Raw genomic sequence first — 20,779 nt, 5'->3', positions numbered from 1 at the left:
GGGCAATTTAGCTTGGCCAAATCACCTAACCTGCACATCTTTGGATTGTGGGAGGAAACTGGAGCACCCAAAGGAAACCCACGCAGTCACTGGGAGAATGTGCAAACCGGTATGGAGCTGTGAGCTAATGATGAATTTTGGACTGTGGATAACAGTTTATGTTAAAAGGAAAACAGACCAAACAAGAATTTGTTTATTCATGAGGCCAGGCCTAGAAGTTAATTGCACATTGGTTCCTGATCAAAAGATTCTACAGATGACTTGTCACTGGGAAAGAGCATTATGTTTAAACAGATAGCAGAAGTCGGTAACAGGGAATTATTTCCAGCAAGTCTAGGAAAGACTCTATTGTTCAACCAGATAGCGAATATTGAGTGGTGACTGGGACTACGTGAAGGAGATGGTCAGTCTGTCAGGGAGTGCTCTAAATTTGAATTAGATTTTGTACTGTGTATCCTGTGAAAGTGAATCTGGCTGTTGATACTATAGCATAAAGATCTGAAATTTCTCTTCCTAACGTCCCGTGAGCAGCTCTTGGAAACACATAGAACATAGAACAATACAGCACAGAACAGGCCCTTCAGCCCACGATGTTGTGCTGAACATTTGTCCTAGCTTAAGCACCTATCTATGTACCTATCCAATTGCTGCTTAAAGGTCACCAATGAATCTGACTCTGCTACTCCCACAGGCAGTGCATTCCATGCCCCCACCACTCTCTGGGTAAAGAACCTACCCCTGACATCCCCCCATACCTTCCAACCTTAAGTTAAATTTATGTCCCCTTGTAACACTCTGTTGCACTGGGGGAAAAAGTCTCTGACTGTCTCCTCTATCTATTCCTCTGATCATCTTATAAACCTCTATCAAGTCATCCCTCATCTTTTGCCGTTCCAATGAGAAAAGGCCTAGCACTCTCAACCTATCCTCGTACGACCTATTCTCCATTCCAGACAACATCCTGTTAAATCTCCTCTGCACCCTCTCCAAAGCTTCCACATCTTTCCTAAAATGAGGCGACCAGAACTGCACACAGTACTCCAAATGTGGCCTTACCAAGGTCCTGTACAGCTGCAACTTCATCTCACGACTCTTGAATTCAATCCCTCTGCTAATGAACGCTAATACACCATAGGCCTTCTTACAAGCTCTATCCACCTGAGTGGCAACTTTCAAAGATCTATGAACATAGACCCCAAGATCCCTCTGCTCCTCCACCTTACTAAGAACCCTACCGTTAACCCTGTATTCTGCTTTCTTATTTGTCCTTCCAAAATGGACAACCTTGCACTTGACAGGGTTGAACTCCATCTGCCACTCCTCAGCCCAGCTCTGCATCATATCTAAGTCCCTTTGCAGCCGACAACAGCCCTCCTCACTATCCACAACTTCACCAATCTTCGTGTCGTCTGCAAATTTACTGACCCATCCTCTGACTCCCTCTTCCAAGTCACTAATAAAAATTACAAACAGCAGAGGACCCAGAACTGATCCCTGTGGAACTCCACTTGTAACTGGGCTCGAGGCTGAATATTTACCATCTACCACCACTCTCTGACTTCGAACGTTTAGCCAGTTCTCAATCCAACTGGCCAAACTTCCCACTATCCCATGCTCCTGACTTTCCGCATAAGCCTACCATGGGGAACCTTCTCAAATGCCTTACTAAAATCCATGTACACTACATCCACTGCTCTACCCTCATCCACATGCTTGATCACCTCAAAGAATTCAATAGGACTTGTAAGGCAAGACCTACCCCTCACAAATCCATGCTGGCTGTCCCTAATCAAGCAGTGTCTTTCCAGATACTCATAAATCTTATCCCTCAGTACCCTTTCCATTACTTCGCCTACCACCAAAGTAAGACTAACTGGCCTGTAATTCCCGGGGTAATCCCTATTCCCTTTTTTGAACAGGGGCACAACATTTGCCATTCTCCAGTCCCCTGGCACCACCCCCATTGACAGCGAAGACGAAAAGATCATTGCCAACGGTTCTGCAATTTCCTCTCTTGCTTCCCACATAATCCTAGGATATATCCCATCAGGCCCGGGGGCTTGTCTATCCTCAAGTTTTTCAAAATGCCCAATACATCTTCCTTCCTAACAAGTATCTCCTCTGGCTTACCAGTCTGTTTCATACTCTCCTCTTCAACAATACGGTCCCTCTCATTTGTAAATACTGAAGAAAAGTATTCACTCAAGACCTCTCCTATCTCTTCTGACTCAATACACAGTCTCCCACTCCTGTCCTTGATCGGACCTACCCTCGTTCTCGTCATTCCCATGTTTCTCACATACACGTAAAAGTCCTTGGGATTATCCTTGATCCTACCCGCCAAAGATTTTTCATGCCCTCTCTTAGCTCTCCTAATCCCTTTCTTCAGCTCCCTCCTGGCTATCCTGTATCCCTCCAACGCTCTGTCTGAACCTTGTTTCCTCAACCTTATGTAAGCCTCTTCTTCCTCCTTACAAGACATTCAACCTCCCTCGTCAACCAAGGTTCCCTCACAAGACCATCTCTTTCCTGCCTGACAGGTACATACGTATCAAGGACACGTCGTATCTGTTCCTTGAAAAAGTTGCACATTTCAACGACCTCCTTCCCTGACAGCCTGTGCTCCCAATTTATGCTTCTCAGATCCTGTCTTGCAGCATCGTATTTACCCTTCCCCCTATCGTAAAACCTACCCTGTTGTATGCACCTCTCCATAACCAAGCTGAAAGTCACAGAATTGTGGTCACCATCACCAAAATGCTCACCCACTAACAAGCCCATCACTTGTCCCGGTTCGTTACCAAGTACCAAATCCAATATGGCCTCCCCTCTGGTCACGCAATCTACATACTGAGTTAGAAAAGCTTCCTGGACACACTGCACAAACACCGTCCCGTCCAAACTACTTGATAAAAAGAGCTTCCAATCAATATTTGGGAAGTTGAAATCACCCATGACTACTACCCTGTGGCTTCTGCACCTTTCCAAAATCTGTTTCTCAATCTGTTTCTCTGCTGCTATTGGGGGGCCTATAGTAAACACCCAACAAGGTGACTGCTCCTTTCCTATTTCTGACTTCAGCCCATACTACCTCCAAAGGCAGGTCCCCCTCAACCTGCCTTTCTGCAGCCGTTATACCATTTCTAATTAGCAACGCCACCCCCCCCCCTCCTTTTTTACCACCCTCCCTAATCTTACTGAAACACCTGTAACCAGGAACCTCCAACAACCATTCCTGTCCCTCTTCTATCCATGTTTCTGTGATGGCCACAACATCGTAGTCCCAGATACCGATCCACGCCTTAAGTTCACCCACCTTATTTCTGATACTCCTTGCGTTGAAGTATACACACTTGAGCCCATCTCTGTGTCCTTCTCCACTCAAACCTCTTACCTTCCCAGAAGCCTCTGTTGACAACTTCTGGGTTCCCACTCCTAGTTGATAAAAAAAATACAGACTGCGAAAAGAAAAACGTTAATTTAAACTGGTCTCCGCTTACCTTCCAGCTCCCCTCTCTGTGCGCCTGCTGTAGCACTGAGCCAACACAGAGAATAAAAAATCTAAATTAAAAGTATTACTACCTCCATCTTCATCTTAACCTTCGTGACATTTTCCCAAAAGCAACAAAGAGGCAATTATTTTTGCCTGTGGAAAAACCCATTATAAAAACCACTGAAATAACCTGGCTGGTTTGTTACTTTCTTTTGTTTACCCCTTAACCGTGTTTGTTTGTTTATCTGTCATTTGTGTACATGAGATTGAAAACAAAGACATTTGGTTTTATAGCCAGATTAATTAGATTACTTTGTTGTTTAATTTTGCTCAACAAAATTATCATGTTGTTAATAAATTGCCAAGTCTTTTGTTTAAGCTACGAACCAGTGTTGAGAATTGAATATTTTCAAAATCTAAGATTGGCTATTCAAAAATTCTGATTAGGAACCATTGGAGTCATTTTTGAAGGTCTTTGAAAGTTTTAATTTTACAGTGTTGTGAATGCAGAGGTAGGAAAGTTGATTTGCTTCAGCCTTCTGCCTCCATGTTGTAACAATCTTCAGAACATACCTTACTCCTGTCGTGATTATTAACCATAGGAAAAGTAGTGGTTTGAAGGCACGAACTGACTAAACACTGAAATCACACTTTATCAGAACGCACTTGAAGTTAGTCAGAAATGAAGAAAGTAACAAATATATCTAGCCATTTTTTAAATGCATGTTGTAATTCATAAATAACACTTGAGACAATATTAAGAAAAGATTCCTTGCATGAGAGCTCATTTGGATATAAAATTTGTTATTGGTAAATAAGAGTTGCTTAGTCATTTGGTACTTTGATTAATCTGATACCTTACTAAGTAAGTTGTGCTTCTAAATGACACAACAAAAGGATTTTTCAGCAACTAAGTTGTTCTCCTCAAAACAAATAACTTTCATTTTTCTTGTTATAGTCAAGAAAAAGATTGATAAATTTCCAGATTTTAAAGGCATCAAAGGGTATGGAGAGAAACCAGGGATGTGGCAGTGAGGTGGAGAATCAGCTGTGCTCAAACTCAATGTTAGAGCAGGTTCAAAAGGCCAAATGGCCTACTCTTGCTCCTAATTTCTATATTCCTTAATTATGTCTTAATCTATCAACCAGTTGTATTGAGAATATTCAGCATTCACCCTACTTCTGTCATTAAAGCCCAGACCTTGTAACTTTTTAAATCTGTGGTGCCAAAGTTTCAGTTTCTGCTCAGTGCACATCTGGTAGAGCACATTTTCCAGCTTTTATTGATGTACCTAATTTTCATTTCACACTACCAGATTGCTACCTAAATGGAGAAAATAATAACCCCCCCCCCCCCCCCCCCCCCCCCCCCGATCTCTCTTTTTATTTGGATATTCAAGGTACGTTATCCTGCTGGGAGATTATTCAGCTCTGAGATGCATGTGCTAATACAAAAGGAATCAAATATTGCAAATTCAGAAAGACAAACACATTGAATTTGAGGTTTCACTTTAACTTTAATTGACTTAGATTTTGCAGTTGCAATTGTAAGCTATGATTTGAGAGAGCCGTTATAAACGTTTATAGTTCTGAAGAAGTCAAGACTGAATCAAAACATTGATTTTTTTCTTCCTCCACAAATGCTGCCAGACATACTGGGTTTCTCCAGCATTTCCAATGTTTGCTTCAGATTTCCTGCATTTGCAACATTTTCTATGATAAATGTTTACTATTCTTGATCAGTTACAAGCTCCTTCCCATGTACAAAAAAGTTTTCACAAGTTTTGCAGCATCAGCTGTGATGCTGACTTGTGTATTCTCACTTTTGAGGGGGTCTGCTTCTACAGACAGACATTTATCCACCAGCCAGTGGCAGGTAGCCAATTAAGTCAATGCAAGTGTCCATTCGAACCACTTTTCCTACACTACCTGTAATTTTTCAGGCAGCATATAGGCATACAGAGTCTGTCAGATGGATTGAGGTGGCCACCCAGTGGCAGGTTTTCCTTCCACAATGTAGTTTGGATCACATTTTATTTTTCAACTTTCTACAGGCTTTAGATGGCACCTCCACCTTAAAGCAGTTGTCTCCAACTAATGTGGCCACCTTTCCCAGAACTGCCAACAACCAGAGGTTCAGTATTCTGGCTTTCCCAGAGCCTGTCCACTGGCCTTAGTTGGACTGGACTCCTGCATTCTCCAAAATCTCTGTCAGGGTTTTGTCACCAGCATTTCCATGTTACCATCCCCCATTTCATTCTGAAGGAAGGAACAGGAATCCTATAATAAACATTCCGTCCATTCATTTCACTCCCTGATTGAGATAGGATTTTGCTTTTTCAGTTATATGATATGCTACCTTGTTAAGATTTAATTTTATTGTGATTTGAAAGAATTAACAACATACCATCTTCATAGTGCACGGCGACATGTGGGACTGGCTATCAAATGCGAGCAGTAAGATGCATAGCAGGCTCGTATGGCACTGTGGTCAATGATAATGATTGTAATGCTGCCACCAGGCCAACAGATACTCAGGTACTTATTATGAACATCTTTAAAAAGTCAAACTAAACTGTTTGTTGGTTCAACGCTGTTTTTGTTGTTGTGTTTCAATTGATCAGTGCGACTGAGAATTGCAAAACACTCGTCATAGTTGAAGTGCTTGGGGCTGGTCCTGGAGTATTTGAAGAATATGAGTTTATTTTGTTTATTAGCCAATTATTTGCATTTTCTTAAAATGTTTAAAAGATTTGAAAGAACATGTCTATTTTCAAACCTTTACTTATGCTGTAGGACTGTGAATTAGCTACATGCCCTGATATGCATCCAGGAAGAAGAGAAGAGAGAATCCCCAACCATATGACCTACAGAACTGAATGGAGATTTGGATCCTGGACACCGGTGTGCAGATTTAATTTTAATATTGTCATTAAGTAATATTCATCTATGTTATGAAGAAAATTGATCAAAGTATTGAATAATTGCTGATATTGACGGTGAATTAATTGAGTACTAGCATAAAAGTATAAGTCAATGTCACCTGCACTTTTCAATCATTTTGCTTCAAATTTTACTTTCAACTAACTAATATTTTCCATAAAATATTTATAACCATTCTTATCCAACAGTGTTCTGCTACCTGTGGGAAAGGTACTAAAGAACGCTACGTTAGCTGCCGAGATTTCCAAGGTGGAGTGGCTGATGAATCAGCTTGCTCACATCTATCAAAGCCACCATCGCGAGAAGAGTGTATTGTCATCCCATGTGGACGCTGGAAGACTCATGAGTGGACTCAGGTTAGAAATATTGCTTTTCATTATATCACAGCTGCAAATCCACATACAACAAACAATGTATATTTTGTGTATGTGACTTTGGTAAAAAAAAGTTCTGCTTCATTTAGATTCCAGTGTTTTGAAGCACATATGTCATTGAGTGCCACAACAAATAAATGGTCAAAATCAACAGAGCGCAGTTGAATATTTTCATTAATGCTTGTACATTTTCAACAACACTTACCTTGGAACTATATAGTGTGTTGCAGTAAGGCACATGCAAACAATAAAATGACATGTCTGCTTCTGGAAACAAAGCAGCAACCGGAATGCAATGTTCTGTTCCAAGAACACTTTTAGAAAGTTGAATGGTACTTTGTTCCCTTAGTTTCACAGTTCTATTTTTCTATGTTCGATTTTCCACAAATTTGACCTTTAACTAACACAGAGAATGGTGAAAAAACTCAGAAGATCTGGAAGCATCTGTGGAAAAAGAAACACGGGTAAAGGTGTTTATCTGGCGTGAATCTTACTCAGCAGCATTCAGCATACTTTATATTTTCTTCAGATTTTCAATGTTTTGCTTAAGTTTTGATTAGTTTCCATGGCTGTCTTTCTATAAGGAATGTCTGTATTTTAATTACTATAATTTTGGCACTGCAATCCAGAACAGAGGGTGTGAGCTCAAACCTCACCTGGAGCAGCCTTTATTGACATGGAACAGCAGAACAAGGATAAAGACCATTTTTGAGGAAAATTGTCTTTTGTGGACATTGAGAAATGTCTGGTCCTGGGAACATTTCTCAATTTTCAACAGAATTCCTGAAAATATTCAACATGTGAAGAAGCGTGTGTAGAGAGTGAAATGAAGCTGAAAGAAAATGTTGCTGAGAAAACAACGAGTCTTGGTGCTGGATTTCTTGGGCGGAGATCAGGGAATATTAAAGGAACCCATAAATCATGACAATCATGGTCAAGTGTTTTTGGGGATTTCTAACAACAGACGACCACCTGCTTGGACATATACCTGAAACTTATGACTCAGAGGTTATGGTGCTACTGCTATGCCACAGGAGACTGTATGCTCCCATAGTCCACACATCTCACTTTGCTACTTTCAATTTCCCCAAAAACATTTGGGGCATCGGTGTCATCCTTGCTGTCCCTGGAGCGGGACTCCTTGAGGAACAGAACACCTTGTAGAAGCCTTGGAGTCATGCTTGAGACCAATTTAAATAAAAGATAAACTCTTATTTAAGCGATATCATTTTATTCTTTTAGTAGCTCAAAATGGTGGCAAATTTGGTGGCAAAACACATTTCACTGTATCTTCAAGATTATATGTGACAGTAAAATCAAATAATTCAAAACATAGCTCACTTTCTTGATAAGAGTATATAAATCAAAATCTCCACTATTCTCTGGGTTCCATCTAGCTGCCTACAAGCAAAAATATATCTATATACTCTTTGTAAATGCAACGTGGAATTTTTACATTGAGGTCATTGCCTATCAGACGTGCAAAAGTATCAGCGCAAGTAACCAATCAAAAGCTCTTTCAACTCATAAAAGCACATATTAAATCAAATAATCATGAAGTGTTGCAGAGGAGAAGCAAATTATTACATGCAAATTAGAAATGAGCATCTAATCCCTCTTTTCTTAAGCAGTGATCTAATTCTATTATGAAATAATTCATGGGCTGGGCTTCTACAGTAATGTGTCTAGTTGAGCATCCTAGAGCAGATTTATATTTAATTATAAAATTGACTGAAAAATGTCAATGTACACTCTTCTTTTCTCATGGCATCTGCTCAACCTGCTGCTGAATTTTTTTTTATCTATTTGAGTTTCTTGAGGCTTCTGTTTCAGGTTTTGTTCCTTAGCTCTAATTTGGTAGATTCAGCTTCAATCAACCCTCATGGTCTAATGTAAAATCTTGTCTGAAATTAAAAAAATGCTGGAACACATTTGACAGGTTCGGTAGATCTGTGTAGAAGGAGAAACAGAGGAAGTGATTTTCAGCTCCCAGAGGAGGTGAGAAGAAAGGCAGCAGAGAGAAATTAATTGGGCAAGAATCCAAAAACTAAGTGCTTGCTGTCAAGATAAACATTACTAATAAGGTTCTCTCGCTCTGAAGGCGAGTCAACTTTCTTACCATTAAGTGTCAAGAATCTCATCAGCATAAATTTGTATCCCATTAATTACACAACTCACGAGAATTAATTGAACCTTTGCAATTCTGGTCAGCATGGCTGAGTTGGACTGAAGGGTCAGTTTCCATGCTATACAACTCTATGACTCTAAATGATTGTTCGCCTATTGAGATATCCTTCAGATACTCGACAGCATATAACAGAAACGTACCTGGTGGCTTGGTCTCTGGGTGGGCTCTTTGCCTTTTCTCCTTGTAGTGAAACTTTGTAAATGTTTATATAAATGCTACAACTACTGCAGACATGTCCAAGGGTATCACAGCAGGACTTGACACTGGACCATCACAGACCCCAACAGGAAGATAACTGTGCATTCCTCAGAGATGGAAACTTCACACAAATGACAGGGCAGCAGCTTGTGGTTGAGAGGGTCATAGCATGTTTGAGTCTGTAGGCAGATCAAGTCTGTGGATGGGTCTGGTTGTATTTGCTATTACAGAGAATGGTAACAGTTTTTGAGGAAATTGAAAGCAGCAGAATGAGATGTGTGGACTGTGGGAGCATCCAGTATCCTGTGGCATAGCAGTAGCACCCTTACTTCTGGGTCAAAAGTTTCAGGTATATGTTCAAGCAGGTTGATTAAAAATTATTTAGGTGTCTTATGGTGCAATGATAGTGTCCCTGACCCTGGGCCTTGGTTCATGACTCACTTCCCCTAGAGCTATATCATAACTTATGCAAATAGATTGATTAAAAAGTCTTTTTTTTTAGCTCACACCATCCAATTGTAACCTGATATTGTTAAGTAATGAGTGGAAACACTCTGGTCTGATTGACATCTCGTTCAGGCCCACAATAGTCAATGGATCAAGGTGTATTGACTCACTACCTCACCATCCTCATTGGTGATGCCAGACTGTTACAAGAACTATAGGCTGTACTGTTGTAGTTGCCATATCCTCATACGGAAGATGGTAAGAGAGGTCTAATATGTGAGGGAAGGAGAGGGTTGCTGTTTTCTGGGAACAATATAAATTAGATCTGGATGGCTATTGTGGATGTGAAATGGTATTGATCAGCTAGAAGGTAAGGCATCTTTAGTAGAAGCCTCTCTGCTCTTGTGAGGTTGGAGGCAAGGAACTATCTTCTGAAGACCCACAACAATACAGAATCATGTAAATGTAAGCTACCTGGGGCCTTTGCCAGTTGCAGGACTAACCTCTGAGATGGAATAAGATGGAGATTCACGGAGAGGGATATCGGGGTAAAACACCCCATCCTTAGGACCATACTATTCTTACAGATTTTCCTGTCAGTGAAAAGGCCATAGCACAGATCAAAGTGGCCATTCTTCTTGTGCTCTTACAGCTTCAAAGAAACCCATGTCAAGGACTGTTCAGACAACAACAGCAGGAGCAGCTATGGTGCACTTTGCTGATGGAGATGCACAGGACAAGAGCCGTCATGTCCAAGAGGAGTTCTTGTGTGAAACAGGATCTACTGACTTTGATGCAGCTATCTCCAGACAAAAGAGAGCCAGTGTAAAAGACATCTCAGGATGATCCATGCCTAAGCCAGCTGCTGAACAAGGACCTGTGGCTGCAACGGATTGTGTGGCAATGCCATCCTGCTATTGCTAAAGATAACAGCTACCCTTGATTTTTGTGTCAGGATTGTATCCAGGAACTACTGGGAATCCCTGTCATGTTTTGGAGATGCCAGTTTTGGACTGGGGCATACAAAGTTAAAAATCACACAACAGCAGTATATAGTCCAATAGGCTTATTTGAAAGCACTAGCTTTTGGAGTGCTGCACATCAGGTGGTTGTGGAGTATAAGATCATAAGACACAGAATTCATAGCAAAAGTTTACAGTGTGATGTAATTGAAATTATATATTGAAAAAGACCTGGATTGTTTGTTAAGTCTCTCCTCTTTTAAAATAACCATGTTGGTTTCAGTTCTTTCATATGTAAATCGCGAAACTTTTTTTACCAGTTACATTCTCAAGTGAACTTTAACAATTGGTGTCATGTCAGCCCAGATAATGCATTGAAGGTGTGAGCTGCCCTGTGTGAGGCTGACTGTGCCACAATGGTCAGACTGATTCTTATCTAGAAAATGGATTAATGTAACTTTTTAAAAAAGTTTTGCGATTTACATATGAAAGCCTCCCTATAGGTTTTAAAGAGCAAGTTCAACTCCAGAGTGAAACAGAGGTACCAAAAAGAAGATACAACACCACGACACTTAAGAAAGTGCACAAATACAAATCCCTGGAATTCCCCCCCTAAGAGCATTGGGGTTCATGATGCTCAGCTCACCACCACCTTCTCGAGGGTAACTAGAGATAGGCAATAAATGCTGGCTCAACGAGTTACATCCGTGTCCCACAAGTGAATGTTTAAAAATTGGTTTGTGATGTCCTTCAGAAGTCCTCAATATGTCACCAAGGAGAGATATAACATTGTCCACTTTTCAACTGCAGCCATTACAGAACAAACCGTAGGCCTCCTGGGCAACAGAAGGAATGATATTTGGGCAGGTCAAACAGTGCAGTGCAGTAAGCCCCAGGCAGAGTCGTGTGTGGTGCCCACCACAAGCACAGTTAGCAAAGGGGCATGTGGTGGCTAGGAGCAAGAGGAAAACCTCTGAGGAGGAAAGTGTCCATCAAAGAGATGAACAAAACATGGCAATGTTTTGCTGAGCCAGGGAAAATTTTATAGCAATCCACTTTAAAGTCAGACCAGCTGAGCACCATCCCACAACTCACTCTTTCCTACATGATTGCACCAAAATGGTCTTTGTGTCAAACTCAAAAAAGTCACAAAGGAAAGTCCACACTCTGGTGAATATAAACAAGTTTTCCCACGTCTTGAGACTGTTCCTATGTGCCTTATACCTTCACCATCCTTGCAGTACTGCAGAAAACTATGAGCCTTCATTGTATGTTTGGTGCTGAACAGCCTCATTGACAATGCTTCCAGTATTATAACATTGAAGTTTTGATCAACTCATTTCGTTTGTCTCTACAACTACAAGATACTGACATGTGGCATTGCCATTGCCAACCTCATCCCCTTAGATTTTCTAGCATAGCTTTAGTAACCCCAGACATGTGATAGACCTGTCTAGCCTGGAGTTTGTAGTTACATGACAGATTCTGTAACAGCTCCCATAATCCACTATTGTACAACCCAGACCCTGGTTTCTCCCTGAAACCTTATCACTAAAATCAGTGTTCCCAAGAGAGGAACATCTCCACGTGGAGTCTTGACGACAAGCCCTAATCTCGTTAGTATGTAGTTCATGATGGACGAGGCAATCTCAGTAACTCACGTTGATTTGGAGAGAGCTACTATGGTGTGGGAATTTTAAAAAAGCACAACCTTTTGATGGTGGAAGATGCTTCACAACATTCACTTCTGACAACCTTTTCAGCTCCTATTGATGTAATAGACTTATGCAAATATTTGAATATGCAAATGATTATGTTTGTGCAAAAGTGCAGACTTTACCCTGTCACCAGACTTGCCTTAGATTTGTTTTTCCTCACCATCTCACCTTGTTTAGATTAGATTAGATTAGATTACTTACAGCGTGGAAGTAGGCCCTTCGGCCCAACAAGTCCACACCGACCCACCAAAGCGCAACCCACCAGACCCATTCCCCTACACTTACCCCTGCCCCTAATACTACAGGCAATTTAGCATGGCCAATCCACCTAACCTGCACATTTTTGGACTGTGGGAGGAAACCGGAGCACCCAGAGGAAACCCACGCAGGCACAGAGAGAATGTGCAAATTCCACACAGTCAGTCGCCTGAGGTGGGAATTGAACTCGGGTCTCTGGCGCTGTGAGGCAGTAATGCTACTGTTACTCCAACATTCACATCTGCGTTGGAGGGTGTCAGCTGTCTGGCACACCTTTGGTAAGTCCCATCTGGGATCACTGGCAGAGGAATGATGCAGGTCAGGGAACCTCTGGAGTGCCCTGAGATAAAACGTCAGAATGCCTGGTGAATATTACTCCTCTCTGTGGGAACTCTGTCTCCTTAAGAAGAAAGAATACCTGCAGTGAAGTGAGGTGACTTGTCCTTCTCTGGCTGTGTCACTGATGTTGAGCACCCAGAGCTGTAGCGATGGATGTATATGCCCATCCACCAGTCCAGCAGTCACGGACTATTCTGCCTGAGTCTTGGAGGCTGCTACCACCCTTTCCTTGGAGCGGCTAAATGCTCACTTGCTAAAGCCACCACCTCAGTGAGAGCATGGATGGGTTTCTTCATCTTTGACTCCAGCCTAGTGAAGGCCTCAGGTACTCCTGCCTAATATTCCTCTGCCTGGGCCTGCAGGTTAACCATGCCATCTATGGCTGAGCTCAGAGCCGTGCCTTCTACTTGGGGCTCAGAACATATCTGATTTCTGATAGTGCTCTGAGTGTCAGAGGCCTTGGCCATTTCTTCCTGTATCAGCTGTGGGCATGTATAAGCGATGTACTCACCAGGCTTTGTCCCTAAGCCTACTTTAGCTAATGTATCCACTGAGGTGACTGTCTCTGTGTTGGGAGATGGTGCAGGTGATCACCTCATCAGTTGGCTCCTCTGAGGTGATGGTATACAGAGCTGAATCATTAATTGTTTCTGTCTTCACAAATACTGCCTAACCTGCTGAGTGTCTTCCAATATTTCCTGTTGTATGTTAGCTTTCCAGTAACTGTCATACTCTGCCTTCCAATAAGATTTTGTCTGTTGGTTTTGTTCTTGGTTTAGCTTCTGGAAAGAGTTATGCATTTTTATTTTTATTCTCCCAACGCAGTGTTCTGTGACCTGTGGCCAAGGTAAAGCAACTCGTCATGTGAGTTGCATGAATTACAAGAATCAGATTGTAAGTGAGAGTGAGTGCGATCTCGATGATCAGCCGCTAACTGAGCAAGAATGTGCCATGCCAAGTTGCAGTTCACGACGTCATGGATATGACAGATCTGGACAGAATGATCACCTATTTCCTCGGGTTAAGAACATGCCAACACATGATGATTCAGATCGCACCCCACTACCTGGAGGCAGTCAGTGGAGAACTGGACCTTGGGGAGCAGTAAGTAGCTGTTGGCTAGGATCGAATTTTTATTATTGACCATTTTTAATGTAGGCACCCGTACATTTAACAATTATATCCTTTTGATTCATTTATTTCTTGCCCACAATTGCATGTTTCCATGTCATTGATTTCTCCTGCCTTTCAATCTGTTCCTGAATCTCAACTTTCATATCGCCCAACCTCTCATCCTTGGCATCACTCGAACCTGTACTTTCTATCAGTCATCCCATTGTTGATGTTCAATGACCTGAAATTTGTTCAAAACTCTGCAGCATCTAACTTCTCAAATCAAGTCGATTCCTGGCCTAAACTGGCATATACTGGTTCCCTAACTCCAGTACATTCAATTCTATATTTTCTAATCAGCCAGTTCAGAGACCAAAACTGCACAGTGGTTCAGATGTAGTCCCACCAAAGCCTGGTAGAACTGTAACAAGATTGTTTTATTTCTTGTACTCCACTTGCCTTGTAATAAAGGCCGTGTTATTCACTCTCCAAATCGCTTGCTGCACTTGTTTACTAACTGTGCCTTGTATGGGTATACATACAAGTCTCCCTGAACATCAACATTTACAAATTTCACATCCTTCATAATAAAACTTCTGCTTTCTTAGCTTTGGAAGAGGTGGAACTAGAACCCAAGGCTCTGGACTCAGAGGAAGGGATACTACCAGTGCTCCACACAAGAGCCCTCCATTTAATTCTGTCTCCTTGTCCTCATTTGTAATACCTTACTTAATTAAATATTGGCAATCACTTTGAGTTCTCTACTCATCGTTTTTGTATTCCCTTCCTTCATCTTACTGGTGATGGCAGACAATCCTGTTACTGCAGATTGACTTTGAACCTTCCCCCCATAAACCTCTCAGTTCTGCATCTCTCTTTTCAACCTTGAAAAGCCATAGCAAGTTCTATTCCTTTGAGCAACCTTTCTGTCACTCCTCCTAAGCTTTACACATAGAATTTGCTGAAGTTAAAAGAGAACTATCATATTTTTATCCCTGTTCGCTGGATTCAATTTGAATTACATTTTATGAACTTATTTGCTATTTAAAATGTATAAAATCTATAATTAACCTTTCATTGCAATATCTTCCATAACAACCTAAAATATTACTGTCACATCCATATTAAATGGGCTGAAGGAATGACAGGCTGAGCTTCATTTAAAAATTCTGGCCTCCCTACATGTTGAAGGGTTTTGTTGATTTGTCATCAAAAGAATCCCTGCCTAGACATAAGGCAAATTAATAGGGTCAGGTTCCAGTTAACGACAATCCAAATTTGGAGTTATATCACTCCTTCAGCATAGTAAAACATACTAAAGCATATCAAGCTATGTAAAAGAATAATATCCACATTTGTATGGCACCTGTTACTACCACCAGATGTCCCAACATGCTTTACCATCAATGAAGTACTTTTTGAAGTGTAAGCTCTGTTGTAAACTAGGAGCTATGATAGCCAATGTGCACATAGCAAAGCCCCATGAACAGCAATGTGATAATTAGATTACTTACAGTGTGGAAACAGGCCCTTTGGCCCAACAAGTCCACACCGACCCGCCGAAGCGCAACCCACCCAGACCCGTTCCCCTACATTTACCCCTTCACCTAACACTACAGGCAGTTTAGCATTGCCAATTCACCTAACCTGCACATCTTTGGACTGTGGATGGAAACCGGAGCACCCGGAGGAAACCCACGCAGACATGGGGTGAATGTGCAAACTCCACACAGTCAGTCGCCTGAGGCGGGAATTGAACCCGGGTCTCTGGCGCTGTGAGGCAGCAGTGCTAACCACTGTGCCACCGTGCCACCCACTTTTTCCTTTCCACAACGTTTCAATTAGATTATATACAGTGTGGAAACAGGCCTTTCGGCCCAACAAGTGCATACCGACCCACCGAAGCGCAACCCACCCAGACCCATTCCCCTACATTTATCCCTTCACCTAATACTGCGGGCAATTTAACATAGCCAATTCACCTAACCTGCACATCTTTGGACTGTGGGAGGAAACCGGAGCACCCGGAGGAAACCCACGCAGACACGGGGAGAAAGTGCAAACTCCACACAGTCAATCGCCTGAGGCGGGAATTGAACCCGGGTCTCTGGCGCTGTGAGGCAGCAGTGCTAACCACTGTGCCACCATGCCACCCACTTTTTCCTTTCCACAACGTTTCAATTAGATTATATACAGTGTGGAAACAGGCCTTTCGGCCCAACAAGTGCATACCGACCCACCGAAGCGCAACCCACCCAGACCCATTCCCCTACATTTATCCCTTCACCTAATACTGTGGGCAATTTAACATGGCCAATTCACCTAACCTGCACATCTTTGGACTGTGGGAGGAAACCGGAGCACCCGGAGGAAACCCACGCAGACACGGGGAGAAAGTGCAAACTCCACACAGTCAGTCGCCTGAGGCGGGAATTGAACCTGGGTCTCTGACGCTGTGAGGCAGCAGTGCTAACCACTGTGCCACCATGCTGCCCAGATAATGATCAGATAATCTATTCTTGTGATGTTGAATGAGGATTAATATTATCCAGGACACAGAGTTTAACTCCCCTGCACTTCTTCCGAATAATGCCATGTGATCTTATACATCTACTCAAGTAGGGAGATGGGGCTACAAATTAATGTCCTATCTGCAAGACAGCACCTCTGACAGTGCAGCACTATGTCAGTGCTGAACTAAAATGTCAGCCTTGATTATTGTACTGAAGTCCTGGAGTGGAACTTGAACGGGAACCTGATCGCTCAGAGGTGAGGGTGTTACCAAATGAACCACTTTGTTATGTCGACGTCAAATTAAGCTGCAGATATTTCATTGCTTTAATGCTGATTCAATTCTTTTTGTAGTGTTCTAGTACATGTGCTGGAGGGTTCCAAAGGCGTGTTGTGGTTTGCCAAGATGAAGATGGATATGATACCAACTACTGCGCAGAACAGGCTAAGCCTGTTGAAATGAGGTCCTGTGAATCTGGTCCTTGTCCTCAGTGGGTTTATGGCAACTGGGGAGAGGTAGTGTTTCTTCTTTTAATAGTCTTATTATCAAATAATTTTTCGGTCATAAGCATTACTGAAAAACATGACCCATTTTGTCAAAGTTTTTCACCTAGTGCTTAACAAAATATGTCTTTTTTCAGCATTTCTCAAATTTTCTTATCCTTTACTCAGTGACATTGTTTAATTTTGAAGAATGGAATTAAACTCTCTGATGTAATATGGATTTTGTCAGATTTCGAGACAAAATTTACATGATGCAGCAAACGTTTTATGAACCACACCTAGGGGACCAGGAGTGTGCTGGAGGATCAAATATTCCAGTTGCTCAAGAGGTCCAACATAATCAATGTAAAAACACATGCTAAATAACAGAAAGGTAATGTAGGGGGGTATACACATCACTGTTATATTTTATTTACAGCATAAATCACTTAAATAAAACTTACTGGTAGAGAACCTTCTCAGTCACATCCTGAACTGACTACTCAGACATTGGAAAGATCACGATAATTCCAGTATTTCAGGAATGTAATTGTTGCCAGTTTATTGAGAGTGCCAGTTAAAACAAAGTTTGTGTAACTTCATACTGATAAGTTGCAGAGTAAGCAATGCACATAAGATTGCTTTTCCATAATTACTATTTAACCCCAAATTGTAAACATAAGACATTAAACTGCATTATATTTGCTCATGTGAGGGTAATGCAATCAATTGTATTTGGAGATTGAATAAATAAGGAAATATTAGGGAAGCATAATTTCCTCAAGATTGATGAGCCTGGTAGGATTTTTTTATCCCCTTTGAAACATGCTGACAATTAAATTTCTTATTTTTTCAGTCCATTATGAACATAAAACATGTTGGTTTTGCTATATACCAGTGACAATCTTAAGTCACCTCTAGAAATGCAATCTAGCAAGTAGCTATCCTAGCTGAAAACCTCCAGAGGGAATGGTCCTCAAGACAAAGTTAACTATTGAGGATGAATGTTTGACAGGCACTAAGACTGGGAGAGATGGACACAAAACTAGAACAGGGATGCTCATGGGTTCTCTTTTGAGACTTAAAGGAACACTCTTGCTTCTCCTGCCCCATGAAGAATCTTAAATTGGAAACTAAAAGCTTGTTGATTTGGACCACTCAGTACAGCTCCAGCAGGAAAGCTTCCATAGCATCCTATGTGTGGCCACAGGCTAATGCTACAGTTGAGTTCTGATGGCGTTGTTCGAAAAAAATCTGCATGTTTATGAAAAAAAAGGGCTCTAACAGCTTCAAGAGGGCATTGACCAATTGAAGGTGAGAACAAAGGGGTAGAAACAACAGCAGTCTATTTGAACATGTTCCACCGGTTAGTTGAACCATGATTGATCTATACTTCCCAATTTGCCCACTTTTGATGTCCTTACTAATAATTTTTTATTAATCTCAGTCTTGAATATATTAATGACCCTCAAAGATTTTTAAGTACATAAGATACTAGAATCAAATTTGCTGTAAAATATTATCTTTTATATAAGGAATTCAATAATGAGGAATTTATGCTTGGGTTGTACAGCACCCTTGGTCCAACCTCATCAAGTTTATTCCAGTTGGACACCAGTTTTCAGGAAATGTATTTGTATCTTTGAGAGAGTACACTTCCGATTCACCAGATTATTACCGTGGGATAAAGTGTCAAATTGTCTAGACTAGACTAGACTAGACTTACAGTGTGGAAACAGGCCCTTCGGCCCAACAAGTCCACACCGACCCGCCGAAGCGCAACCCACCCATACCCCTACATTTACCCCATTACCTAACACTATGGGCAATTTAGCATGGCCAATTCACCTGACCCGCACATCTTTTGGACTGTGGGAGGAAACCGGAGCACCCGGAGGAAACCCACGCAGACACAGGGAGAACGTGCAAACTCCACTCAGTCTGTCGCCTGAGTCGGGAATTGAACCTGGATCTCAGGCGCTGTGAGGCAGCAGTGCTAACCACTGTGCCACCGTGCTGCCCAGTTGTCAGTTGCATAAACTCCCTTGCATTTAGATGGTTGAGAGATGATTTAAAATAAATGTTTAAAATGATAAAATAAATTAAAATGGATAGATAAAGAAACAATTTCTTCAGTGAGAAATCCAGAACCAGAGGACACCGTCTTAAAATTGGTGCAAAGCCATTTAGAAGTGAAAATCAGAAATATGTTTTCATGTTTAGGACATTGGACATTTGAACCATTCTACCTTAAAAGCTTGTACCTTTGGTGTCAGTTTAAATTCAATGAGATCAACTTTTTATTTTGTTAGTGGTGGGAAAGAGATTTGTATGGAAGGCAGATAAAGTAAATTGAGCTACAGGTCTATCATGATGTAATTGAATGACAGGTCAGACTTGAGAAATTGGCTAGTGAATTCTGGTTCCTACATTGCTATTTCCATAGGTTATGCTCAGCAGTGATCCATAAAGACTATTTCAGTTTTGTAATGTACCTCTGGATATTCAATAATGAGAAGCTATAGCAGCTGTTAATACCGTTGTTTCCCTTGATCATTGAAGAACTTTTCCTTGCATAAGTTGTCACGTAACCTTCTAAAAATGATGCCCTATGAGTTCATTAATTACCCAATGTTAGCAACAGTGGAAAGGACATAAAATAGAATAGCACTTTACAAAGTCCTAGATTCATATTCTACACACCATATTGTGAATGCTAATTTCATCAACAAGAAGCAATCAGTCCACTTAGCAGTTTGAAATTACTTTGACCAACTCTGACCAAGTTCTTTAACCATATCCCCGTCATACATTGTGCACCTACCTGCTTTGGGTTAGAATGGTTCTTAAATGATTTAGAAACATTTAAGTTGATAAGTCAGTCAGTTAATTTAAAAATGAGATAATATTCTAGGTACATTAAAATTCCAAAACCTTTACAATAGAAAACGTATCTGATCCTTTAACCACTTGTACATTATTTTCTTTTGATCTATTAATATTCCAAAGTGCTTTCTTTAGTTTCTGAACCAAACTAATGCAACCCACCTTTTCTGTTTGTTTCTAATGCAAGATTATCACTTTTTAATGGCTGTGGTGTTGGTGTTAAATTTATAGTGCACCCAGCTCTGTGGTGGTGGAGCAAGAACAAGACTAGTTATTTGTCAGCTTCCAAATGGCCAAAGGTTAAGTGACCAGAACTGTGAAATTCTTGACAAACCTCCTGACCGTGAACAATGCAATACTCGAGCTTGCCCTACAAGCGATGTCTGGCACAGAGGTCGTTGGAGCTCGGTACGATAATCCTTCTATTTATATAACTTAGTTCATCAGTCTGTGGATATGTTAGTTTATAACAGATCTGCTTAATGCCAGAGAATAGTTTTGTAAATGTTCACCTTTTTGCAAGTTTACATTTATTATTTCCTATTTGAATCCATGCTGCTGTTAATAACATGAAGGCCAGTAATATACAATACACAGTTATGTACCTCAAATCACAGGCAGTTGGTGCAAAAGTCAATTTTAATAACAGAACAGTCTGGGAGCCTGTACATCATTATTTTTAATAATCCTAAAGTTCTAACTATCTTGCAGGAATTTTATTCCTGTCCTTTTCTTGAATAGTGATCATTAGATTTATGTTAATATATCTGTGACCGTGTTACTTATCAGTGGGAGTGAAAATCATTTTTTACAGGAGATATAAAAAGGGAGTAGACGGATTAATTTAAATGGATATCAAATTGGGA

At 41.1% G+C, this 20,779-nt stretch overlaps 1 protein-coding gene across 4 annotated transcripts in view; it reads left to right on the top strand.

Annotated features, from left to right (window-relative positions):
* Positions 1-20,779, top strand: part of adamts9 (ADAM metallopeptidase with thrombospondin type 1 motif, 9) — a 255,565-nt gene that overhangs the window by 110,952 nt on the left and 123,834 nt on the right. For 3 of the 4 annotated variants that reach the window (XM_060835669.1, XM_060835668.1, XM_060835671.1), the window contains exons 23-28: positions 5,912-6,031; positions 6,290-6,397; positions 6,625-6,792; positions 13,746-14,024; positions 16,899-17,060; positions 20,145-20,321. In XM_060835669.1, coding sequence (XP_060691652.1) covers positions 5,912-6,031; positions 6,290-6,397; positions 6,625-6,792; positions 13,746-14,024; positions 16,899-17,060; positions 20,145-20,321 — 1,014 coding nt within the window. The remainder of the gene's footprint in view (positions 1-5,911; positions 6,032-6,289; positions 6,398-6,624; positions 6,793-13,745; positions 14,025-16,898; positions 17,061-20,144; positions 20,322-20,779) is intronic. The other variant, XM_060835670.1, reaches the window with a different exon arrangement.

This window comes from Hemiscyllium ocellatum, chromosome 14 (assembly GCF_020745735.1).
Source record: "Hemiscyllium ocellatum isolate sHemOce1 chromosome 14, sHemOce1.pat.X.cur, whole genome shotgun sequence".
In the NCBI taxonomy this organism is placed as follows: domain Eukaryota; kingdom Metazoa; phylum Chordata; class Chondrichthyes; order Orectolobiformes; family Hemiscylliidae; genus Hemiscyllium; species Hemiscyllium ocellatum.
This window is presented reverse-complemented; position numbering and strand designations above follow the sequence as displayed.